The sequence below is a fragment of the Malurus melanocephalus genome, unplaced genomic scaffold (genome assembly GCF_030028575.1).
Source record: "Malurus melanocephalus ecotype Western Australia unplaced genomic scaffold, MMel_1.1 scaffold_260, whole genome shotgun sequence".
Classification (NCBI taxonomy): domain Eukaryota; kingdom Metazoa; phylum Chordata; class Aves; order Passeriformes; family Maluridae; genus Malurus; species Malurus melanocephalus.
The window spans coordinates 420,014-445,552 of record NW_026623492.1 but is presented as its reverse complement, the minus strand read 5'-3'; the positions used below and the strand labels follow the sequence as shown (position 1 = coordinate 445,552).

The following is a 25,539-nucleotide window of genomic DNA, read 5'->3' as shown; positions in this document are numbered from 1 at the left end:
GTGGATCCTCGCCACCAGCACCAGCGTCCCCCGAGGAAAGCCTCTGGCACAGCCACGTGCAACAAGGGCTGAACTGAACTCGGCGGGGACAGRGCTGCCGCTGCCGAGCCCCAAGCCACTGTACACCAGGAGAGACGTGGCCCCGTCGCTCCCCGGCTCCGCTCACGGCTGCCGCCGGCACTTGGGGAAGGCAAGGGGAAAGCGGCGGGAGCCTCTCGCACCGCACGGGGGCTGCGTGCAGCKCTGACTGCACGGTGAACCACAGCGCCTTTTCCCCTCCGAGCCGCAAGCAAGAAGTGGCCGGCCCCCTTAGGGAGCGGCAGAGCGGGATGCGGAACCCGCCCTGGGCGGCGATGCGCGGGACGAAAAGCCGAGGGGCTTCGGTATCTACCCGAGTGTCACAGTCACGTTCGCGCTCTCCTCTCTCCAGCTGCAGGACGTTCTGSACGGGGCTGGCGAACTGCCGCAGTCTCGGCGGCAGCTCCCCCCTAGCGAGGAGCATCCTCACGCTTCAAGGCAGCGGAGACGGCGCGGCCGTAATCCCCCGCCTCCTGCCCGCACAGGCCGCCCCGTCCCCTCTGTCCGTGTCGCTGCGCCCAGGGGAAGCAGCCAGGCACGCGAGTCGAGGAGGCGGTGACACCGTGGAACGTGTCACGCTCTCTCCCTGCTGAGCGACCGTGGCACTTGGGGACCRCCTTGTGTTGAGACCGTAACCCGAGATTCCTAGTGGCGAAGTACGGAGGAGGTTCGCGAACCTCTTAGGAGTTTGACGTCCCCCTCTCCCTGGCATTCTCGCCTCCCTCAATTTTCGAGGAGCGTAAGGGTGTAACTGTGATGCAGAGCAGTGGATGTCGCTGTTTTGCTATAGAAGTTTTTCATGTATTGTTTGACTTTTGTTGGCGTTAGGTAGTGCCAGCCCCGCCCCGTTCTGGTAAAAGGGGGRAAAAAAAAGCCCCAACCAAACCCTCCCAATTGWGCGTGTGCGCCTGTGTGTCAAAAATACACTAGGAAAGTTAATATTTGAGGAGTAGTCTTGAGTTTAAAAGTACCATGTGAAATTTAAGTTGGCCTCAGCTCTTTGTKTTTCCAGACTTTTTTGTAGTATGTATGTCAGTAATCTCTGGACCCAAATGGTTACTTGGGCTATACTATCTGGAAAGGAGGCTGCACACTGACTGCATTCAAAGGACGATGTGATTGTACAGAGTGACGATCTCATGGTATTGTTTGCCAGAGAATTGTTCCTCTGAGCCACTTTAGCTAGAAAATGTACAGAAGCRGCACACATACTGCTGAACGTCTGTTTGCATTAATGACTGAGAGGGCTCATCTATAACAAAAATCTCTTGATTCTTCTGTGAAGGAATTTGATGTTACTTGCCCCTGTATGAATGAGGAACGAGGCAGTCTTTATGTGCCATCAGGTGCATGACAGTCAGTGCTTTGGCAGTCAGCAGGATTACTTACCAAAGCCGATTCCACAGCCTCTTAATTAACATCTAGTCCAAATAACAGAGATTTCTGGGCTGTCAAATTCATTATTTCAGTGAAAGGTTGAATAAATACAGGCAAGGCAAGACTGCATTTCTTTAACATGGAAGAAGGTATCTATAGGTAGCTGAAATACAGGGTAAATGCCAGGTAAGGGTTGTAGAAGTCTAGTAGATGAGCAGGAAAGTGACATGCAGATAGATTTTACCTCTCCTAGGTGTGAGAACCTGATGACACACCGGYAATAAAATAGAGCAATAGGCAAAATGTTGCTGTTGCTCACAATGCTCTGAAAAAGATGGTGGCAATGGTAGTTTGGAAGGGTAGGGCTTTTTCATACATACAAGGAGACAGACAAGTATTTCTTTTATACCAGGATCTTTACTGGATGRCTACCTCACCTCAGGAGAAATGTGATGCGGACCCCCTCATCCTCAGCAGCTTCTCATGCCCATAAGAGATAAACAGAATTGTGTCCCACAGAAGAGGCCAACTTCAGGCAATGGCCGTTGCTGCTTTTACTGCCTCAGTTTCGACTTGCAGCCTTACTTCAGCTTCAGGTACCATCACCAAGCCACTCAACAGCTACATGCCTGTGGCTCCAGGACAGTAGTTTTTARCTGTGTTTAACAGTGTAATGTAACAAGCTTGCTTCCTGAACCAAATATATGTGTTTTTGAGGAAGGACGCAGGGAATGGGGACATGCAGAGAAGAGGTCTGAGATAATTTCAGCATTGCTGCCAACATATACAGGGCAAATGTATTTTCTGAAGGCATAAATTAGTTTTAATTATCAAACCAAATAAGAGGATAATGTGTATGAAAAAAGCCACCTGTATTACTAAAGATTTGAGCAACAACAGCTAGTGTGAACTTGCACTATAGAAGACAGGAAAWTTTGATCATTGCTATTAACTTTTAATGCGCATCTTGATTTTTTCGGTGAATTAGCAAAAAAAACCAAAACTTAAAAAGTTATTTTCCGTCTTTGTGATTTAGGATCATTTTCCTATCCAGATTTTCATCAGTCTGTTTAAACTGTGGTATTAATCAAGAATCTCAGGAAATAACTTCAAGGGTTATTGCTCAAACAAGTCAGTACCATATCCCTCATATGGTGAATTCCATCAAAATTTGACTGTAAACACTATCTAAGATGTTGCTCACCTGAAACTACTACCTTGTTGTGACTGCTTTATTGTGTRTGCACCATTTTTGTTTCAAAACTGATCTGTGGAAGTAAAAGGAAAACAGTTTAAAATTCAGTTTTTATTTTCATTGTCCATCTACAAAGGCAGCAGTATCAGTATCAAATTAATGCTACCAACTAGCTCATCACTACTATTATAAACTGTAGATTTTCAGTATCTCTTGTTAAAGCAAATATGTTATACTTAGAAATCAGGACCAAATTTAAGTCTGGAAGTGCAACAATATATTCGATCGAATATTATTGTTGACCTACTGCTTTGACAGTGAAGGCTAGAGCAGCTCAACCAGCATTTGTTCCACAGGCATACCCTGCGCTGTAACACAGAATTAGGTTTGAATTTCCCAGTCTTTTCCAGCTGGACTGCAGAGCCCCATTGCTTTTAAAGCCAARAGCAACTACAGTTACTATCCTGTTTAGTGAGTTTAAAGATATCAGATCTGGTAGTATTAAATGAGACTGGTTCTTTCCCCTTCAGGCATCATAACTGGATTTGTCTATAATGGATTGCCTATTTGACCACTTTTTAATTTTTAAAAAAAGTCCACCCATACTTTAAGGAAATTTAGATMGATTAATTTCTCTTTAATAGGAAAAAGGCAGAAAGGCTAGATGGGGTACATTATTCAGCATAGATGTTTTTAGTTATTCTGGCAAGTTTGTCAGCAGGAACATCCAAAACCAAGGCATTTTTTTTGTCTACTTGTTGGTATAATAAAGCAGGGATTTGAATTTGCCATTATAAGTGGATAAAGTGTATAGGTAGAAGAATTATGCTTCCCAAAGACACACAAAATGCTCCACCAAGAAGTTCACATGAAGGGAATGCTATCATTTATGTGTTGATGGTTACAGCTGTCCCATTTTCTTGCAATGTTGATTATTRCACCTTTTGATTTTGGCTGGTTTTACTTTCTTGGATGAATCTGGAGGAAGAAGGGAAGTCTAACTTTTTCTTCAGCATTAGAAACTGTTCAAGACCAGGGAAATAAATTGGTGAAGTGATTGCTACTGTTCTGAATAACAGTCACCTTGTCTCTCACACGGACCAGTAAATTCAATGCCTGTGTTACAGTGACACAATTTGTGATCCTAACTTCAACACATTGCCATAGCAGTTCCTTCAGCTGTTTCTGACATACTCTGCCAGGACACCATCTATTGTGGGGAAAGGTAACATCCAGCTCCAGAGCTCAACACATCGGTTTTTTAATACCTCTTCCATCTCAGTCTCTGAAAATATATCTGTTTTATTGACAGACAACTAGGTTACTAAGTTAAGTACTGACCTACCACATCTGCCATGAGCCCTGATAATAAAAGCACCAGCAGATCTTGTGCACAGAGTTACTCTTACTAGAACAAGGTCTGCTTATTAAATGTTTAGAATAAAGTGTCAGCAGTAGCGCATATCAGTCAAGAAGGGGTTGTTTTGTTCTTTTTACAGGAAAGTCCTACATATTAGTTAAGTAATATATTGGGGAAGTGGATGTACAATGGGATTTAGCAGTATTTTGAATGAGACCAGCAGAACCAAGTCAGAAGAGAAAGTCTCTCTAGCATACTGTTAACAGTGCCAAAAATAGATCAAGSCTTCTTCCTTGCCTTGGTCAGATGCTTTTATGGAAAAAAAAATGGTTTATATTTCATGTGATTTTTGGCATAGACCTTGATAGACAATTAAACAACTGATGCACACTGGATTGCTGCAGGTTCTATGTGATTTTACATAATTAAAGTGAATGCTTTACATAAGTTAAATTAAGTAAACCTAAAATAACTTGATGTAGAATGTATTTTACTTATTTGACATTAACAGTATGCAGAAAATTACCTCATGGAAGTAATGCAAGTTAACTTATTACCTTTCTTACACTCCTGTTTTCTTACAATATCCAGTATTCTCAAATTTCTCCTATATTTTACCTGCACTTCATGCTATCAGGTCTGGATCTTTGGATCTGTGTCATTGTGAACAAAGTTTTCATTGGTCAATTGATTAAATAAGTTCAATTAATATTAACAGCAACAGGGGGTGAATTCTGCAGGGTCTTCCTGATAACACTCCGTGGAAAAGAGCCAAGCAATGTGGGCTATTGGCCATATTAAGAGTTGGTTGGTGTGAGACCCCCCTAGGGATGAGCTTTCCCTACCAATTATTTTGCCATGCATATGTCAGAGACTAAAATACATTTAATCTCAGCAAGTCATCCACTAGCAAAGAAGCCTTGTCTCAGTTAGCAAATCARTTAGGAATATTCTGTAAACATAGAATAGCATGGAGTACCACTGCTAGGGAGTGATTTGATTGTGTTGAAACTGATGATTATGATAAAATGACAAAGCTGAGTGTCCATGGGTAAAAACAGGGGGAAGGTCATCAGGGCAGATATCGTGGTGGGAGTCTGTTACAGACCACCCAGTCAGGATGGGCAGGCAGATGAGGTGCTCTAAAAGTGGCTGGCAGAACTCTCATGGTTGTCCTTTTATTTGTGTATCACTTCAGCTTGCCAARTGTCTGCTGGAAATACAACACAGCAGAGAGGAAGCAGTCCAGGAGGTTCTTGGAGCGTGTGTAATGTAACCTATTGACACAGCTGGTGAAAGACACTACCAGAGGATATGCCCTGCTAGACCTGGTTTTTTTTTGGTTTTTTTTTTTTTGGTAAATGTGCTGGTTTTGATGGGAGCGGAGTTAACTTTCTTCACAGTGGCTGGCATAGGGCTGTGTTTTAGATTTGTGCTGAACACAGGGTTGATAATAGAGAGCTGTTTTTGTTATTGCTGAGCAGGACTTGCACAGAACCAAGGCTTTTTCTACTTTTTGTATTGCCTTTCATACCACTACAGTGTGAGGACACTGGGGGTGCTTCACACGTTGGGAGGAGACACAGCTGGACAGATGACCCCAATTGCACAAAGGATATTYCAGACTGTGTGGCATCATGCTCAAAGTATAAGTGGTTCTGCTTGGTTTGTGTGCATGGCTTTTGCTTYCCCTATTAAACTGTTGTTATCTCAGCCCACAAGTTTTCTGGCTTTTACCCTTCTGATTCTCTCCCTGATCCCACTGGTGGGGGAGTGGACAAATGGCAGCAGGYGCTTGGCTGCTGGCTGGGTTAAACCATAACAGTGAGCAGAGAAGGAYTAGTGGGTGATGCGGTGGTCAGTGGCTGTCTTGAGTAGAGAGACCATGAAATGTTTGAGTTTTCAGTACTGGGTAGAGTAAGGAGGGGCACCGACTTCCAGCTGGCAGACTTTGGCCTGTTTAGGACATTGATTGACAGAGTCCCTTTGGAGTCAGTCCTGAAGGACTAAGGACTCCAGGAGTGCTGGATGGGCTTTAAAAAGGAATTGTTAAATATTCAGGATCAGGCTGTCCCCTGGTGTAGAAAGACAAGTTATCAGGGAAAAAAGCAGCCTGGTTAAACAGAACACTTAGGGAAGAAAAGAGAATCTATCATCTCTGGAAGGAAGGTCAAGAGAACTTGGGAGGACTGTATGGATGTTGCAAGATCATGTAGGGAGAAGATTAGATGGGCCAAAGCCCTACTAGAACTTGATATGGCCACAGTTAAAGGCAATGAAAAATGTTTGTATAAATACAGTGATAACAAAAGRAGAGTCAAGCAGAGTCTTCATCATTTGTTGAATATGTAGGGAGTGTAGGARGAAAAGGCAGAGATACTTAATGCCTTCTTTGCCTTGATCTTTAATATCATTACCATTTGTCTTCAGGATAGCCAGCTTGAGAAATTACCAGAGCTGGAACTTGGTGAAGCCCTCATAGTCCAGGAGGAGATGGTTAGTGACCTGCTGTGCCAATTAGACACTCATAACTCTGTGGACCCTGCTGAGATCCACGAGGGAACTGGTAAAAGAACTTGCCAACCCACTCTCAATCATATATCAGCAGTTTTGGTTAATTGAAAAAGTTCAATCTGACTGGAAATTAGCAAATTAATGCTCATCTGCAAGAAGGGTTGGAAGGATGACCATGGAAACTATGGGGCTGTCAGTGTCAGTCTTGCCTCAGTTCTGGGCAAGGCTATGGAAGAGATCCATAAACCTCATCACATGGCACGTGCASGACAACCAGGGGATCCAGTCCAGCAAACATGGATTTGCAAGAAATGGTCCTTCTTGACCAACCAGATCTCCTATGACAAAGCAGCCTGCTTAGCAGATGAGGGAAAGGCTGTGAATGTTTTCTATCTAGACTTGAGTAAAAGCATTTGACACAAACTCCCACAGGATCCTCCTGCTTTTGACTTGGACGACTGGACTCTTTGATGGGTAAAGAACTGCCAGGATGGCTGGGCCCAAAGAGCGGTCATGAATGGAATTGAAACAAGGTGGTGCCGGTCACCAGTGGKGTTCCCTAAGGCTCTTCTTGGGATGGCTAGCTTTAACATCTTTATCAATGGTGTGGATGTTGGGCTTGAGGGCACCCTCAGTCAGTTCGCAGATAACACCAAATTGGGTGTGAGTGCTGATGTGCTGGAGGGCAGGAAGGCTCTGCAGAGGGATCTGGCCAGGCTGGATCATGGGCCAAGGCCAAGGGTGTGAGGTTCAACAAGGGCCAGGGCCGGGTCCTGCCCTGGGGTCACAACAACCCCAGGCAGTGCCACAGGCTGGGGCAGAGTGGCTGGAAAGCTGCCCACAGGAAAAGGACCTGGGGGTGCTGGTGACAGCGGCTGAACATGAGCCAGGGTGTGCCCAGGTGGCCAAGAAGGCCAATGGCATCCTGGCCTGGATCAGCAATGGTGTGGCCAGCAGGGCCAGGGCAGGGATTGTCCCCCTGTRCTGGGCACTGGTGAGGCCACACCTCAAACCCTGTGCCCAGCTCTGGGCCCTTCACTTAAAAAGGTCACTGAGGTGCTGAAGTGTGTCCGTGTAACRCAACACGTCTTAAAAGCTTTAGAACACATCATATGAGGAACACTTGTGAGAGCTGGGTTTGTTTAGTCTTGAGAAGGCTCAGGGTGAACCTCGTTGCTCTCTACAAYTGCCTGGAAGGAGGCTGCAGTGAGGTGAGRGTTGATCACTTGTGCTGTGCCTGTAGTCAGAGGACAAGAGGAAATGACCTTAAGCTGAGACAGGAGAGATTCAGATATTAAAAAAACTTTTGTCACTGTTAGGATGGTCAGAGATTGAAACAGTTTGGCCACAGAGGGGGTGGAGTCACTGTCCCTGGATGCGTACAAGGGACATCTGGATCTGGTGATGTTTTTAGATGGTTTAGGAGTGACAGGGGTAGTGCTGAGAGGACAGTTGGACTGGATGAACTTGAGGGTCTCTTCCAACTTTTACAGTTCCATGACTCTTTAGATGTGACTGGTCACAGGTGTAGTTGTAGTCTTGTTTGATAAGATGCTATGCAAGGACCAATATTTTACTACACTAAGCTTTTGGTCTTTATTTGAAATTAAAGTATAAGCAGTGAGTGGACCATAATTTACAGCAGCCAAACATCCTGAGAAAAGTAAGCTTTAGGATGCAACTCTTCTACCTTTACCCAGTTTTTGTGAAATACTTGTTTTAATCTTGGGATCTAATAGTCATTTTGATGTTCTGTGATCTATTGCTTGGTGAGTCTTCCCCCATTAAAATAAAATTTTGCCTTTCTTTATATGAAACATAATATGAAACATATATTGTGTCTGCAATGCATATTAGAGACCCATGGAATATATGAACTGGTAAAATTAGATCTTCAACTATGTTTTGTGAAATTGTTGAAACATATAACACATTAGGATATYGCAGAATATTTAAAGCAAAAATTGCAGAAGTAGGTTCTGCTGGTACCAAAATGACAGCACTAATTCCTGGAGGCCAAAGTCTGCATGCTCCCTCACTATTAACTGTTAACCACCTAAATCTGTAATGGGAAATTACAGTTAATATTGAAATGAATGTATTACAGTCTCTATTTACTGGGAACATGAGCAACTCAATTGAACTGACACTTAGGTGAACCGTGCCTTGGCAGGGTGGGCRGGAATGGATCATCTCCAAGGGTCCCTTCCAACTCTAGCAGTTACATGATTTTGTAATTCAAAAGACTTGTGGTTTTGGTCATCTGAGACACACCTGTTACTTAGTTCTGTTGTTAAATAAAAAATGTGGTCTTATTTCAGAGGCATAAGTGAAATAATCTTTTCTCTCAAAATCAACAGCACAGCAGTCCAAAATAGCTATATAAAAATGAAAGCAATTCAGATATATTTGTAACAAGAAAACAAATTTATTGATTTTAAAAGACAAGACACAATTTTGTTTTGAAAAACACAAGAAAGCTAGCCTGAGTTCAAGTCTGAAATATTCAGAAAAATCCTACTGTCTTTAGTATGTTCCAGTCATTTTTTTATACAACACACTAAAAGTTAATATATATTTTTATAATTATAAAAGGTCCCCAGTTATTGTACAGTACACAATACAAATTGCCAACAAACTATTATTTAGCTCCTGCCAGTTTTGAGAGGACATTATATACTAAAAGATTTAGCATTTGTCACAAAAATCACATCAGGAAATACGTATTTACAAAATCAAATACATTATACAAAAAAAACCATCACGTTATTCTGTAAAGATGTCTTCTTTAAATAATTAAAAAGTATATTCAACTGTAGCCCAAAAACTGGAAAAGAACATTACATTATCTCACACATACAATCTACAAAAAGTTGCTTACCTCATTTACATAATATATTCAGTCAACTGGAAAATAAGAGTTTGAATGTGTCCTAGTGTTATGATGTTTCTGTGCTGTGGGACTGGATAATGTAATCTGCCACTTACTAAGTGAAATTTAAATGATGGCACTTAAAAAAAATACAGTATAAAATAAATGCAACAAAGGAAGTTTCCTAGAAGGTACGAAAGCCCTGAGTGATGATAAAATTACTGATTGGTAGCTCTAGAATTAACCTAATTAAAGTTTACCACCTCAGGCACAATTTTCCAAGTTTTTGAAAGGCACTCAAAGTTTCTTTAACAGCCTCATTGGTTATTAACTGTAAATCCAAATTTTCAGTGGATATGAGTGGAGATGGGCAACTTGCTTTGGTACAAAGTGGTATTTTCCCAACACTTTTTAAATTGCTTTACTGGGTTACTTTAAGATGGGTATTTAATGTTTAAATACAAGGCAGTCACTTTAATATTGTACGGAAAGAAACCTTACTTGGGGAACCCATTAAGTATTTTTTGTGTAAAAAACTTTTGCTGGTATCAGTGAGTCAAAAAGAATTGAACTGAGTTCCTGTTAAAAACCAATCCATTCAAAGTTGTTCCTCTGAAGTCTACATTATTTCTAAAAAGACATTTATTATTTCAGAGTAAAATTAATCCAGAACTGAAAATTCCTGTAAGATGTTTGCACCATAACCAAGAAAGTGCTTAAGAACATACAAAGAACATCTTCCTGAATTAGTGTTAAGTGAGGCTCATTTGATGCTCATAGGCTTTTTCTGGGCCTTTTTTTCTACAGCGAATTTCAGCCTTAATGAGCAATCTCCAAGAACAATTCTTACCAAATATTAAACTACTCAGGGCTTCCAATCCCAAAATGCCAATTTATTTTTTTCAACAGGAAAAGGGAAAAAAATCTGAATAAAAGAAGAGTTAAAATGAAGAGTTTTCAAACTAAGGCATATTTTACTTCAAACAAACACTAGGCAGTCACTTTGTAAGTGGCTTTTACTATTTCTTAGTTAAATTGGTAAATTAAACTCAGGTCTACTGGCACATAAAATCACTAGCAGCAATGATCAAGGCATGCAAACTCAGAAGCATTTACAGTAAATTATGAATAAAAAAAGTTGTTAAATTAAAACCCTTTGAGTATTGCATTTATGTTAATTAATTATGCATTAATTTGCATTAACTGACTAAAAATGTTTACAACTTACTTGCACTACACTACTGACGTAATTCCCTTAAATAACTTAAAATGGTATCCTTTYTCTTTGCCTTCAGCTAAACATAAAAAGTTCAGCTGCTTTAGTGTTTGCTGACTGATACTGCAAGAAACCAGTAAAAAATGTACTGTATTCTCACTTAGTAAGGTGGCATCAGTATCTGTAAGTTATGCTTGTTCCCTTGTTCCTGTAAACAGTAACTGTAAGAACAAAGGGACTTCTAAAAATATTTGCTCGTGCAATTTCTAGGTTGCTTTTAAGGTTCTGACATTCAATATGGGCTAAACAAACTGTACCTTGTATGTGAAATTTAATAAAACACCTTCATCTTCTAGCTAGTCATTATCGCAGTGACTGAGTTTTAAAAGGAATATCACCATAATTGTGCACTTTTTGTTCCTGTTTCTCACAACACTGCCAAAAATTTCAATGCAAACACATCTAATATTCTGCAAAATTTATTATTACTAAACCTTCTTTTAATTCTAAAGATTTCTCTTTTACAGTACCAGAGTATTCCAATACTAATCTATCTCAGATTTTCAAAATAGCTGAATATATTTTCTAAACCTTTATCTTCTAAAGGCATCTTAAAGTAGACAACTTCCTATCTGTAGAATCATGTTTGATTTTCTTTGTATATATATGCAAATATGAAAACAGGGAGCTGAAGTACTGTTTTCTATTAGACAGTACACATCAATGGCAATGAATATTTGCCTACATCTACTGAGCCCCCTATTAATAAAAAACATCCCCATATAGTATGCAAGTATTTACTTTAGACATAATTAAAAAAAACTTTACAACACTATAAGCTATTTCAAAGTATATGCTCAGTGGACTAATTAAATTATCTAAAAATCTTTGTCCCCATCATGTTACTTACAATGCTCAAAGGGTTAATGCAAGGCATTATATCAAATTAATTTCCTAATACTAGAATTAAGCACTGTGTGTTTATGCTTCTATTCCAGTTTTTATTGTCAGTGTTAAATCATCAAACAAATTAGCAGAGATACTAGAATGCCATGTATCAATTTGCTTTGAACCATATACAAAGAGCATGTCCTGTTASTCTGACAAGGGCCCAATTTTCAGAAATTATTCTTGCTCTCTCAAATTAGTATTTTGAACTCTGAAATTATTGTTGAATACTTATATTACTAATAAATCTAGGGGTTTTGTCAGCACGTTTATGGCTCTCAGTGGTTGGTTTTGTTTTGTAAAAGCATTCTGAATTAAATTGGATTGCAGTGCATCTCTAACATGTTTTGTTTCTAAACAGTGCAGATGTCAATTGGTGAGAATGATAAAAATATCAGATCATTTTTCCTAGGGAAAACAAGTTTAAAGAAAAAGTGTTTCAGATATTTAAAAATACCTCGCTTTAAACTAAATTGGTATATAGACCTATGCATTCCTGAATGACAGAACATTATTTTCTTATTTTTTGAACTAAAGGCAGTAATGCTGTAAATCATAATTTTATAAGTGAATAATTTAACATCTATTTTCCAAATCTTTATGGAACTTTTTAAAAATGAAGGTGCTTAGAACATGCTACAGTACAAGAGGAAAAAAGTGAAAAAAAGGAAAAAAGATATTTTAAAACTGATTTACCACAAGGAAGATGAAAATGTACCAGAACATTTTAACAAATATAAAACTTTTGAAAATTGGGCCCTGTGCTTTGAAAAGGTAGTTCAACAAGACTTCTTCCCCCACACTCTTCACTGAGCTATTTGTGCTAATGGGGGAAATGACTCTAAAACAATTATTCTGGATTCCATTTCAAGATTAGATAAAACACATAAATCATGTCAACTCTCCTAATGTCTACCCTGTGGATACATGCTACACCTCTCCATAGCATTGACAGCAGTCTTCAGAGCTGGTGTGGCAATGCAGCCGCACACTACATGTTACAGAATACACACTGAGGTATTCATATCTCTCTACTTCAATGGTTACTAAAACCCAACTATTAAACAGCAAGAGTGTGCAAAATGTTTTATCTAAGTGTTTGATTAAAATTTCAGCAAAAAACAAAACAAAAGACYTCCAAATCTCTAAGTTTACAACACAGTAAACAGTTGCTCTAAAAAATCTGGCAAAATCTTCAGAATTTAAAGATAAGAATACAGACTCCAGTCAGTTTTCTGAACCTGGGATATTTCCAATTTCTTTTGACAACTTCTTGTTTTTAGAAGCTATGAAATACATTCCATTTTTTGTATTCAGATTTTTGTCCAGTTTTTTTTTTTCACTTTGTGACAACTGAGTGGAGTGGGGAGCTAAATAATGAAAGATACTGAAGTCCCACAATATTTAGCAAACTAGATTTACGTTTTACAATTGTACTTTTTTCTCAGCAACAACAAATTCAACATCAAACCAATAAAGGATAAGAATAAGAAAACACAAACCAACACAAAAATTAAAACAAGTACTACAGTATTAAAAAAAAAGCTGAAAATGAAAAAAAAGTTGAATTATTTCACTTTATTTTACTTGTAAACATCTTATAATGCACAATGAAGGGGAGTAAATATTTATCACAGCTTAGTTTTACCATTTTTGGTGAAGGGTACAGATGTGCTGATTTCTAAGGAAAAATCAGGACACACTGAGCGATATATGTGACAACAAAATCTATAATGAGATTCAGTGCATTTATGAGTTTAGAAATTATGAATATAAACCTCACTTTTACTTGTTACTTAGGCAAAAGCCATCTACTGACATTAGTAGGAATTATGCCTACACAGAATGAGCTAATGGGTCCACAATTCTGCAAAGGAATTAAAATTTATTTTTGTGCACCAGTAATGTTAGGACATTTTAGTTTATGTGCAGCTGTATTTGGAGCATATGTAAACTCTAGCAACAAACTTGTTTGCTATAAATACACTTCCATTTTACATGCTCTTCTTCCATTTGGTATGTAGAACTTTAAAGTAATTTTCAGACACACTAGATAAACAAGAATTAAAAAATTGTAATTTTTTATCAAAGACTTTTCTGTAAAGTTGATATTTTTGTGGTTTTGTTCACTTTTTGGCTTTTTTTCTTATGTAATTCCATTATTTTAGTGTAGCGAATTCATGTGTCTGCATAATGAAATGTTTGTGAAGAAAAACTCGAGTTCTTTAATGTCAATTAATATGGTCTCTATAAACTGATATTATTTAACCCTTAAGATGTAGTATCTGGCTGATACACCACAAAATATAGAAATTGAAAACATGCACTGCATTATGTACCTGCTCATTTTTTTCTTTTTAGTTTTTAAAATTAAAAGTAGGCAAGGGTTTAGAAAATATATAATCATGCTTGAGACTATGGTCAATCTATTTTGACATTTGAAGTTGGTATTAAAGCTAGTTTTGCTTTCCAAATTCCCAAGCAATTTTATTTGTATTAAAGTGAAATCCAGCTAGAAACGAGAAAAAATAGGTCTATTGTCATTCTAAGAGGGATATTAAAATCATTTAATAATAAAAAAATCTTTTTATTCTTTTGAAGGCTATGTAACCTGTCCTTACTTCTTAGGGAATTTGAAAATGACAGGCACACCTTGTTGAATTAATTTAAGAGTTAAGAATAACAAAAAGTATTAAGTCTTAGCTTCAGTTCTGTTTAAGGCACCATGTAATAGCCGAGGTACAATGATCCCTGATGTACATTCTTAAATGGCAATGGTCCATCTAGCCACCTATTCAAATTATACACAATTGGGAATAAGTACAAGTGAGGTGTGCCAGTTACACTGCCTTGTCTAATTTTTGTAAAAATTTAAATCCACTTTAACAACAAGGAAATGTTTTTGAAAGGAAAATGATGCAGGTTGCTACATTCCTTGCATTCTATAAATCATCTTTTCTAAGAGCAGCAGATTGAACCACTAGTAGGAAAAGACCTGGAATAGAAGAAAGTCATCCAAATGGAATGTTTTCCTGTATGTCCAGTTCAGCATAAGTAGCACATACACTTAAAATTAACAATAATCAAGTCACTTCTTTAGCTTCAATTTCTAACAACTACAGTGCYACTGAACAACCAAAAGCATTTGCTCAGTGGCCTCACATATAGAATCAGTAGTCTTCAGAACAGAGGAACTGGTATGCAAATAATATCTGAAACTGTTGATTTTAAACGAAGCTTGCATTGTTTATATCATGTTCAGATAATTAGGTACATTTATGCCATACAGATTACCACATTCTGTTACAATTCTGTCATTTAAATAGCTTCTTCCTCACAGAAAGAAACTAGGAGATCTTCTCAACCCTCCAGCATTATTACAAAAAAATCCCCCTGAATACTCACAATTTTATCAAAATAGTGTCTTCTCGTAGTACGATGAAAAGCACCTTTTATAACAAATTTGATACATCTGCTGTCAAATAAGTATGCCTCCAGTGTAAATCAAAGAAAATAGTTCTTTTGATATTTCACAGAAGTGCATCTAATTAAAAACCTATCTATATGAAATCAGCATAACTAATAATTAACATTAAAATATTTTTTAAACTATGAAAAAATTAAATTATTGTATGAGGACAAAACATTAATATTAAACTTTGCAAAAATCTTCCTTGCATTTGATACAAAGAAACCTCTTCCTATCAAGCGGCCAACATAAAATGATTAGTTTACAAAAATTTTTTTGTTTTTAAACAGACCTGGCAAAATACATACACCCATTCCATTTAACAACTCCAACAAAATAATGATCAGAACAGTTACATTTGACAACAGTCAACCTTCAGACTTATTTTCTTTTTTTTTTCATAATAAACCTAAGCGGCTAATGCAATGGGGCGTGTGTCGGAGGCCAGGGGAGGTTTCACATTAGACTGCAGTATATGTATTTCCAGTAGCACTGCATTGTCTTATAGTCTGAGTAGTTGCAACAATGTGCTCATTRTGAATTGGGTTCAGGAGGTTCTGCTGTACTCCACTCTCAAGCACTGGCTGCATGCAGCCCACCTGGAATGCCTGGTTTAGCTCAGTTTTCTCCCTCTTGGCTTGTGGTTCTCCACTTTCATCCAGCTCTTCATCTATTTCACTTTCAACTTCGCTGCCCTCATCTGCACAAAGAAACCACCATGTAACTACCACAAAGGGTAAAGTTTCTAAAACAAGGTTCTTTATTTTGAAAATAAATACAGGGGAACARTCTGATAAAGCATAAACTGTAAATTAAAATTTTAATGGAAAATCATCAACTGTTATCTCAGACTCAAATTTGATCACTTGAACTGTTGATGACAGCTCTACTGTTGATTTGGAAAAAATAACTGCAATCTCAAAAGTCTAACAAACATACTCATATTGGAAAGTGCCACATTTTCTAAACACAGAACAACAGCTGTTACTCTAAGTTACAGACACGAAAACTGAGGCAAGGAGAGTTGTGGTGACTTGACCCCAAATTTTGACATTGTTATATTTACTAGTCAAGTGTTCTATGGTCCAGTCACCCCAAATCAATCAAGTGGTCAGTATAAGAATGCATGTTAAAACAAGGCATGATGAGATTCTAAGGCACTAATTTCTCCCTGACTACTTGCATACAGTTCTGCTTCTTAAGTTAGCACATCATTCACTACAGTTCATCATCCATAAGCATACTCTTGTTTTTCTTCCCACAGCTGTTACCCTCCTCTGGCCTATTAGATACAACAACATTTTGCATAAAAATTGGAATATTTCTTCATGACAATAACAAACATCTTTAAAATATTGTTATTTTAAAACAAACCTACAATATTCCAGGCATTTTTATATGTGACATATTACATACATAGCTATTGTATTATATCAATGTATCCATACAATATATACATGCACTTTAGAGGATGATACAGCTTTAAATTCTGATGGACTGTGTTGCATAAGGATTTGTTTTGCTCAGAGACATGTTAGCTCTATGCAGAATTATACCCTGGAAATACTAAAATGCTTACCTTTATCCATATTTCCAGGGGACACAGCATTTAAATCACCAAACTGCAAAATAAATAACAAAAACTTGGGTACAGTCTTAAGCAAATATGAACTTAGAACATCTGTGATGTAGGAAATCTGTGCTCCACTGGTTGATGGTAGCATTCAAATGCATGATCTTAAATGCAGCCACATCCACAGCAGAGCAATTTCCCATTCCATTTCAGTCTTGTGCTTATTAAGACAATTATCACTAAGTAAACCCTCAAAAACAGAATGGAGTAGTACACCCTTTTTTAAAGATTGCTTCATCAAGGCCTTTGTTGTTTGAAGTGAGCTATTTCTGTGGTTTAGAAAGCCATAAATTATAATAGATATGCATTCTGAAGTGCCAATATTTTAACAAAAAGCTCTTTTTAAAATTTCCCAGGCACCATTTTAATTGTGTTGGAACAAAAATGAAGGTGTGTCACAGTGTTGCTAATCTATCTGTAAGTAGATGAAAGGCACTGCTGAGAAGGGTTTATAACATGATAACTGATTGACATCAAAATCCAAACCTTTTAAAAGAAGCTGTGTGTAAGTTAGAAACCTTCCTCCCTCTCCTTCCCCCATTTCTCTTATGTGAAATTCAGAAGAGCAAAATGCCACCAATGGATACCAAATGCAAGGAACACATTGTTAAGACAGATACATTTCTAACCATAAATGATACCAGTCTCATCCAYAAGAATTTTGCCAATACCTGTGTCCACGGGTAGAAGAAGAAAGGAAAAGTATGAGAATGCTTTTCTCAGCTGCAACCAATTTATACTGCTTTACAGTGTTTGTTGGACTGTAGTCTTCCTCATTTTATTTCAGTCACAGCCATTGAATAGGCAGAAACATAAGAAGACATGCATTTAATGCATTACTTCTATTCTGCSCCTCACCTCCAAAATTTTGCAGTTCTTACTTCCTCATAGTATTTCAATCTTCAGTCTAGTAAACTTTTTGAAGACCCTATGCTACATTTATGTCTAACATATGAAGTCTGCTGCGACAAGAATGCAGTAACTGTGTACTTGTGTAGTAGTTTCTGCAAATGTAAGGCAAGAAATATAAGAGCATGTATACTGATGGTGGGTCTTTCTACCAAGTAGAAACATTATTTCATTCTTCTGAAATGCGTCATGACACATGATATAAAATGATTTGACAAAGAAAGCTGAGACATCTTTCAATTTCCCTTGAAAATATATAATCTATTTATAGCATTTAATGAGCATATCAATATATTTTGTGGGAAGAATGACAACTGATGCCAAATCAGCTGGAAAAATTGCWCTTTATAGGTAACACAGAACATGATACAGTGACACTCAAGTGTAAAAATGTAACAAATCCATCCTATTTGCAATTTAGTGTGTTTTCAAATATATCCATTTTCCAGCACTTTTGAAAATAAATCCTTTGGTAACAATTCATGCTTTCCTTACTGTCTGACTCAACATAAAAGGTCAGATGAACTACTAGAAAGAAGAGATCTGCCTTTTAGATGCCATAGATGAGTATAAAAAATTGTTATGAATTGAGACTTCAGACCTGTTTTTTAAACCAATAATCTTTGAAACAACAGTAGAAAAATTAAAGTATTGCAGAGCTCTATATATGTCTGSACTGGTTTTGTTTCATGTATCTGAACAATACTGTACAAGCCAAAATTCTGCAYGTAAACCAGCCTTCTTAAGTCAAAGAGAGTATACATTTTGTTGGGAATTCGGAATGTGTGCAAATGCATGGAAACAGATCCACAGAAGTAATGCTTCCTTATTACTGTGCTCTTTTTATTTTCACATAAAATATTCAGCTATCAAAAACTGGAAAATGGTTCTATGTTGATCACCATTTTACAAACTATGCACATGAATTTGTGTGCAGATTTGTCAAAGAGCAAGTTCATTTAGAAATAACTATTATTTAGAATTCAATATGATTTTAGTACTCTGACAATGAACCAGTGAAACAAGATTGAAACTACTGTATATATTAGCAACTCAGTTTATTTTATCCTGCAGATCTTACCATTCTACAAACATGCTTAAAAATTTGCAAAAACATTTTCACCAATTCATCACTAAATCTATCAGTCTAGTCTCTTACACATTATCTTACCTCTCCCATAACTGCAATAGGTGTCTCTCCTGTTGCCTGAGCAACACGATGTTCTACTAAGTAAAACATGTATTCATCATAAAGCAAGCGGATCAGATGAAAAGAGCCAAAGCTAGCAGCACTGCGCAAGGTTAAATCCCGAATCACCATTGAGCTATTTGAAAATAAAAAAAAAATACACGTTTATGTATTTTATATCACAGCCATTTTAACATTTAACCATGTAGACAGAAGTTTCACCTTAAAACCAATATTCTCAAAAGCAACATTATCCACAAATGTCTGATTTACGGTATCTTCAGGAAAAGATGACCAGGAAAGGGCAGTCACTGCTTCTCTCCTTTCTCCAAAGGTACTGCTGGACACCACGTAAGAAATAACCAGACTGGTTTGGTTTTGGTTTTGACCTATGCATAACCACCAATAACTGAGCAACTGTAAAACTTAACTTGAAAGAAACTTTGTTGAAATTAAAATGGTAAGAAAACTGTTTGATTTTAAAGAAGCTGTTGCTTAAATAGTGTCTGTTGTGTCAATCTTTCCAGGACAGATTTAATTAATTATTWAATTAAATTAAATTAATTAATTAATTAATTAAAAAGCAAATTATTTAAACCGCTTTGAAACTTAAAATTCAAAAACAACAGACTTGTGTGTTCATACTACATCAAGAAATTTTGGTGTCTTCAGCAAGCAGTTGTTCAGTCGTGTTCAAAGAACAAGGTTTACTCTGATAACTGTTTCAATAAGCAGCTAATATGGAATGCCTGTCTTTTCACACATTAAAACCAGCTTTTGTCTTTCTCACTGAATAAACATTGATGCCACATTGTTGTAGTAAGTATTACTAAAAATAGTGGTTTAATAATTGTGTAGTTTTTTAAAATTATATGTCCATTCATTTTCAGATTCCTTTAAAACAATAAACAAGGATCATTTAGGTGCTTGTAATTTGCTGATATCCCTGAGGTCAAGATTCATAACAACAGTATCTGAAAAACCCCCATGTTTTCATGATGTACTAAGCCACTGTTTGATTTTACACTTGCAAATTCAGTATGGTGCAAAACTCGGCAAATAAAGGTTAGAATGTTTTAAAGTCTATTAAATACTACCTGTAGAAAGACCATTTTAACAGAAATTGCCGTGCTGCTTTAGGAAAGCTGGGTCTTCCTTCATACGGTTTCAACGCTTGCATCATTACATTATCAAGCCAGGCAGCCCACTGCTCCAGAGTGCTCTGCTGTTGAAGAGTCATCTTGAAATCGGTTTCCAGTCTCTGAACCATGTTGTCATCACACTGGCACACCCAGGAAGCCTGCTCCTGTTATAGCACATGGCAGCTCTTGAATTGACAATACATAAGCCAAAGCAGAGAATGTAATTGTATCTCAAAGATTAAGCTATTCAATGGATGAAAAGGACAGTACCTACTTACTAGACATACTCAAAAGTAGTTATTTTTATGTCTATCGTAATTTTGTTGAAAACAAATAGGTGGGAAAAGCATAGCATAAAAGAACAGACATCAAGTAAAGAAATCAATGAAAAACAATGAAAGCAACAAAAGTTTGTTGTGCTGTCTCACATTYGTTTGCAAAAAAAGGCTTCTACTTTCATCATTTTTCTACTGAAATACTTGTAACTTGTCATTTTTTCTGGGATTTCGGCAGGGCAAGCAGAAGAAGAGTCAAATGTGAGGGGCTAAAGTAATAAAAGAAGTAGTGAGAAATCAAGTGCAATTTTCCTTTTTTTCTGAAGAAGTTAAGCTTAAAGAAAAATCCTGTTATATCATTTTATAAAAGAAACTTTGTACGCAAACCAGGATTGTTCCGTTTGCTGACGCTAGACAGTAATAGATTACACATTACTTAAAGACAACATAAGCTGCACACAAATGGAGAAATGCTCTATGCATGCAATAATCAGCAATTTAGTCAGTGTTACCAAGTTTAAATAAAGCTAACTGTTCAATTCAGAAAATGAGAGCAGAATGACAGCTCACTAACTTCAAGTCATTTCCATTTAAACTCTAGCTGTCATATGCCAAATTAACACCTCATTCACAGACTCTCTATCCATATCAACATRTTGCTGTACTTAATATATTGTATCTTTGGTCAAGATCTCCTGACTGACTTCTGTTAAGAATATTAACAAGAATGTTAAAACATTCATTCACAAAGGCAGGACAGAAAGAGACAACTAACAGGAATCTGAAATCTTTGACTTTGCTGGCCAAAAGGACAAAAGCAATTTTCCTCAGACAAGAGGCAGAAACATGTAGAGAAATTGAGCTTAGTAAAAATATGAACTTGGGGTGTATAGGTTCTAACCACACTAATCTAAGCCATTAATCAGCAGATCTTGTAAATTTAAGCACAGGCACTTAGATGAAACATAATAATGGTATGGGGTTTTAAATAAAGGAGACATGAAAATGCTGTGGATTCARTAACTTTAACAGTCATTCAGCATATGGCACTGAGCCTTTCATACTTATGGCACCAAGATCTAATTGTAAAATATTATTTTTGCTATTATTGAGACACAATTCATGGTACCCATTAAAAGAAAGTACTTGCTCTACATTTGCATAGCAGTTGGAAGAGTATGTGCACTTAAGGACAGTAAATAGAAACAGATAATGGTTCTGAGCTCTTACTCTCCTAAAGCATTAGCTGTCACATTTGTACTGAATCATTGAATATATGAATGAACAACATATTCCCACTTTATTTTCTTGATAGAATGACACCTCACAGTAATGCTCAAAACCATAGACGAAATAACACTTGAAAAATCCCTGCTATTCAAAACTAAATTTTACCTGAACATTGGCAAAATCAACACGGTTGAGATCATTGAGCATCTGGTTGATTTGAGAAGTATTTTGAAGCACAGCACGAGCTGCTTGAGCCAGGTGATTAAGAGATGTGTATCTTCGCAGAGTCTGGGCAAAGGCACTTACAGCGGCAACCTATGAAGAAATTTATTTTTAAATATTGTACTCCATACATTAATTCTACAGATCAAATCTTTACTTTCATTTTAATGGTTTATATTAATGAGTCCTCATATTTGAAGTACACCACATAACAGACCAAATAATGCTATTTCCTCTCCCATTATTTGATGCTTGATGCTAGACAAGAAATTYAGTATTAAAATTACAATGCTTCTCCTTTTAGATGCTAATGTCCGCTTGGTTTGCCACTGCAAGAACAATRCTGCAACAGTTTCATCTACCTTGGTTTGTATCATCCTCTGTGGAATATTGTTCATGGCATTTGAAAGCCAACCTTCAAGGCTTTTTGCAAAATTGCGAATGGCTTGGGTCAAGGCACCTGTGCGTTGAAGAATAAAAACAGAATGAAAAGAAAGCAGTGCACCTGTCTTGMAATGTTCTGTGTTCTCAGAACTCTTGTACTCATCAGGTCTGTTGCATTTAGTTATTAAAAGACAAATCTAAACTAGGTTCAAAATACCTCACTCAGATAAAGATTACACAACAATGATTTTAGTTTTGGTTTAGTAAGCAGTTATGATTTCTTCATCAGTCTTGTAAAGAAATTTGTGACTAGAAGTATTATTTTGGGCACTCCTATAGAAGAATAACACTAGTTGAAGCAGTTGTTAYGGAAGTTTCCATCACAAACTTCCAGTTTTCCATTTTATCTAACCACCTCTTTTAAAAAGCAAAAGTTTGGTGAAAAGTTCACTTATACTGCAGTTTCCTCAAGTAAGTCCAAAGTAATCTCAAACCATGTCATAGTGCTGCATAATTTAGTTTTAAAGAACTTAATTCCAACATGGAGTGCTTAAGGATATCATCAATAAGCAAGATATAGGAGTGTGTTCCACTGACAGAAAGTGAAATTATTCAAATGACCATGAAATCTGTGTGCTTTTTGTTTCTTTTCTATAGCATCCAAAGAAATGCTGTATGGCTGACAGAGATTTAGAGAGACATTGAAGAAGACCCAACTGTAATCTCTTTTACTAAAAAAAGAAGTTTTAATTTTTCAAAAGAGGAGGACAGGAAGTATTGTCCCACGGAACTGTACCTGGAAAAAATAAAATCTAATCTTCTGAGTGAAACTCAGCTTTCCCACACCTAACCCTTGCACAGTGACATAACAGCACAACACTGAAACTGCTGAAGACTGCTGAGAATGAACACAACTACAAATATGAAGAGGAAAACACACAAGGAAATAAAAYTATTCTTTTTAATAAGACTTTTTCAAAAGAAAGCTTTCTACCAGAAAAGTAAATTTATTAAAAGACAAACTGTATTCTTTGCGATATCTTTTTCACAGTCTTCAAAGCTGCAGTCATAAGCAGTAGAATACGTATTGGTAATGTATATGACTCACCAAGCCTTTGAATGATTAGCTGACTACMATTTGGTCTTACAAAGTAGCTGTGTTAGCTGAGCTCTCTTATGGTATCAGGTTTTTTTTCTCCTTTAGGGTTTACACGTGGAGAACAACCTTTTTCTCTTCAACCCTGTTAATCCCCTAGCTTACTTGTGCTGCTTTGTAAATTATTTCTGTGCACTTACTAATTGACTATGTATTCACTCACATTTTCTTACCTACAAGACAAGATGGAAGTAATAATGTAAATACTGTATGAATGGTACTTAGGCATTTAAGAAAAATATGACTACTTTTTCACTTCTAATGTTCTCCTTACTCTTTTTCACCCAAATATATATATTGCAAATTTATTTGCATCACTGTAATGCTGGTCTCCTTTAAAAATTACCATGGAAAACAGTTCAGACCTTTAAGAAAGGCTTTTAACTAGTAAGAAAAAGGAACAAATACAGGATTTCTAAGTTCTGAAGAAATTAAATAGCTAAAGTAGCTAATCAGACATCAGTATTGTACAGAACGACTGTTAATCTCTAATGAGCTTTGGAGATGTATTAAACACAGAATTTTTCTCATACTCGTATCCTTAAGCACACATCTAGCCATTACCAAAACCTTGAAGTTTTAAGTTCATCTGAACATAATAAGCATGGTGCAAAGTAAATGGCCTTAAATCATTGTTACTAGTCACACACTAAATGATGTGGCAATGGCAGTTATCTGATTTGGATAAGCACCCAAAAAGCTTCACTTCTCAACCAAAACCCCACTGACTTGTATAAAACTGAGCTTTACAGTCTTTCCAGTACTTCAAGTTTTTGTCTGTCTGAAATTGTATAATACGCTGTGGAAGTGTATTTTGCATAAATTCTCCACCTATCATCGAAACTAACTCAAAGCAAGTTTGCTACTGTCCATTCTGTCACTTGTGAAGATGCAAGATGTCCATTGTAAAACATTATAGCTGTAGTCTATTGCCAAAGACACTAGATAATTACGGACTTTATTCCTGACTCCAATGGATAGCATTTTACTTTTCTTAGGAAAAGAAGTGCTTTTYATATACAGCAATTCTTCACTCATTCTGTGGTGCTAAACATTTCAGCTGACAAACTTAATACAGAGATTAAAAATAAATTAGTTTTTTTCTCAAGAAAGGAAAACTTTTTTTTTTTTCTGCTGAGTAATATGTACCAACAACTGGGCAGCACAATATGACTTGTCTAAAAGATAAAACACTGAAGATCTAGAAAAAAAGAACCTTGAAAAAACATGCTTTCTTCAAGCMCCTTTCAAATTAATACTTTTCCATATTCTGAGCAGAAGCTGCTGCTATTTTTCCATTTATTCAAGAAAAAAATCATAAACATGCCTTTAATTAAGCATTTACAGTCCCAGCTTCTTYGCAGAGTCCAAACTTTCATACAAACTGCGGCTGATGTCTGCTTAATTTGTCTGCTTCCCTCAGCTGCATTTTTGTCATATTCAACCTTAAGCCAACCTCTAAGTCTCTTGTAATGACTGAAGATGCTTTYATTCAAAAGCAGGAGTTTAAAAATATCATAAGATTGTAACCATTTAACAGTAAGAAGAAACTTGGATGGCTCAGGAAAGCTGCTACAGGAAAGCTGCTACAAAATGCCATTTAGTTAGCTGGTCCTAAAGGATAAAGTAAGAAAATACATTAGATGTCTTCCAGAGATAGCTCAGTGAGTGGAATTCTGAGCAGAAAAACACTGGACTGTTCATAAAAARGAGGTAGAAGTCTCTTGGGATGAATTTGTCCTAGGGTCAGATGATGTCTGAAATCATCTGTCTGAAAACCATCCCCAAAATACGAATGTAACACACAGTAGGTATCAATTATTCAAATAYGACTGGTAATTATAGAAAGAAAGAAATAGCATGAAAAGGACATGATGCCTCTCGTTATTGATATTCATTGACTGTGCCCCATTTTCTTGAGATCCTGTATTGGCAATGCCCAATGCATCTTATGAAACAAGGCAGGAAGACACCAGGAGCTGTATAGCTGTCATTTAAACACTTCTCTAGAGACTGCCAGATGTTGCAGGAAAAGAAAGTGAAAAGTAGAGGAGCAGAACCAGTTTTTTATTCACAAAKTAACTTGCTTTTGCAAGTGAGAGTTTTCATTCAACCTATTAAATGTTGTAATTTAATTTGTGGGTTTTTTATCATTGCCTAGCTGTTTGTGATATACTATATTACTCTAAAATACTACTTAATGGTATTGTCAGTGAAGAAGTAAAACATTAAACATAAAACAATGCAAAAGAATTTACACAAGTCATACCTATCAATAATTGCATGTATTTGAAAACGTTTTTTTCCTTTAATTTGTTACATAGATGCACAGATTATGTCAATTACTACCAAGGACTTACTTATTCCTTA

At 36.9% G+C, this 25,539-nt stretch overlaps 1 protein-coding gene across 2 annotated transcripts in view; it reads right to left on the bottom strand.

Annotated features, from left to right (window-relative positions):
* Positions 1-8,943: 8,943 nt before the first annotated feature.
* The window catches only part of RFX3 (regulatory factor X3), a 110,370-nt gene continuing 93,774 nt past the window's right edge, over positions 8,944-25,539 (bottom strand). For both annotated transcript variants that reach the window (XM_057375852.1, XM_057375853.1), the window contains 6 exons: positions 21,992-22,089; positions 21,573-21,722; positions 19,858-20,066; positions 18,743-18,896; positions 16,609-16,651; positions 8,944-15,729 (listed from right to left, as the gene is read on the bottom strand). In XM_057375852.1, the coding sequence (XP_057231835.1) occupies positions 15,491-15,729; positions 16,609-16,651; positions 18,743-18,896; positions 19,858-20,066; positions 21,573-21,722; positions 21,992-22,089 (893 nt within the window). In that variant the 3' untranslated portion in view covers positions 8,944-15,490. The remainder of the gene's footprint in view (positions 15,730-16,608; positions 16,652-18,742; positions 18,897-19,857; positions 20,067-21,572; positions 21,723-21,991; positions 22,090-25,539) is intronic.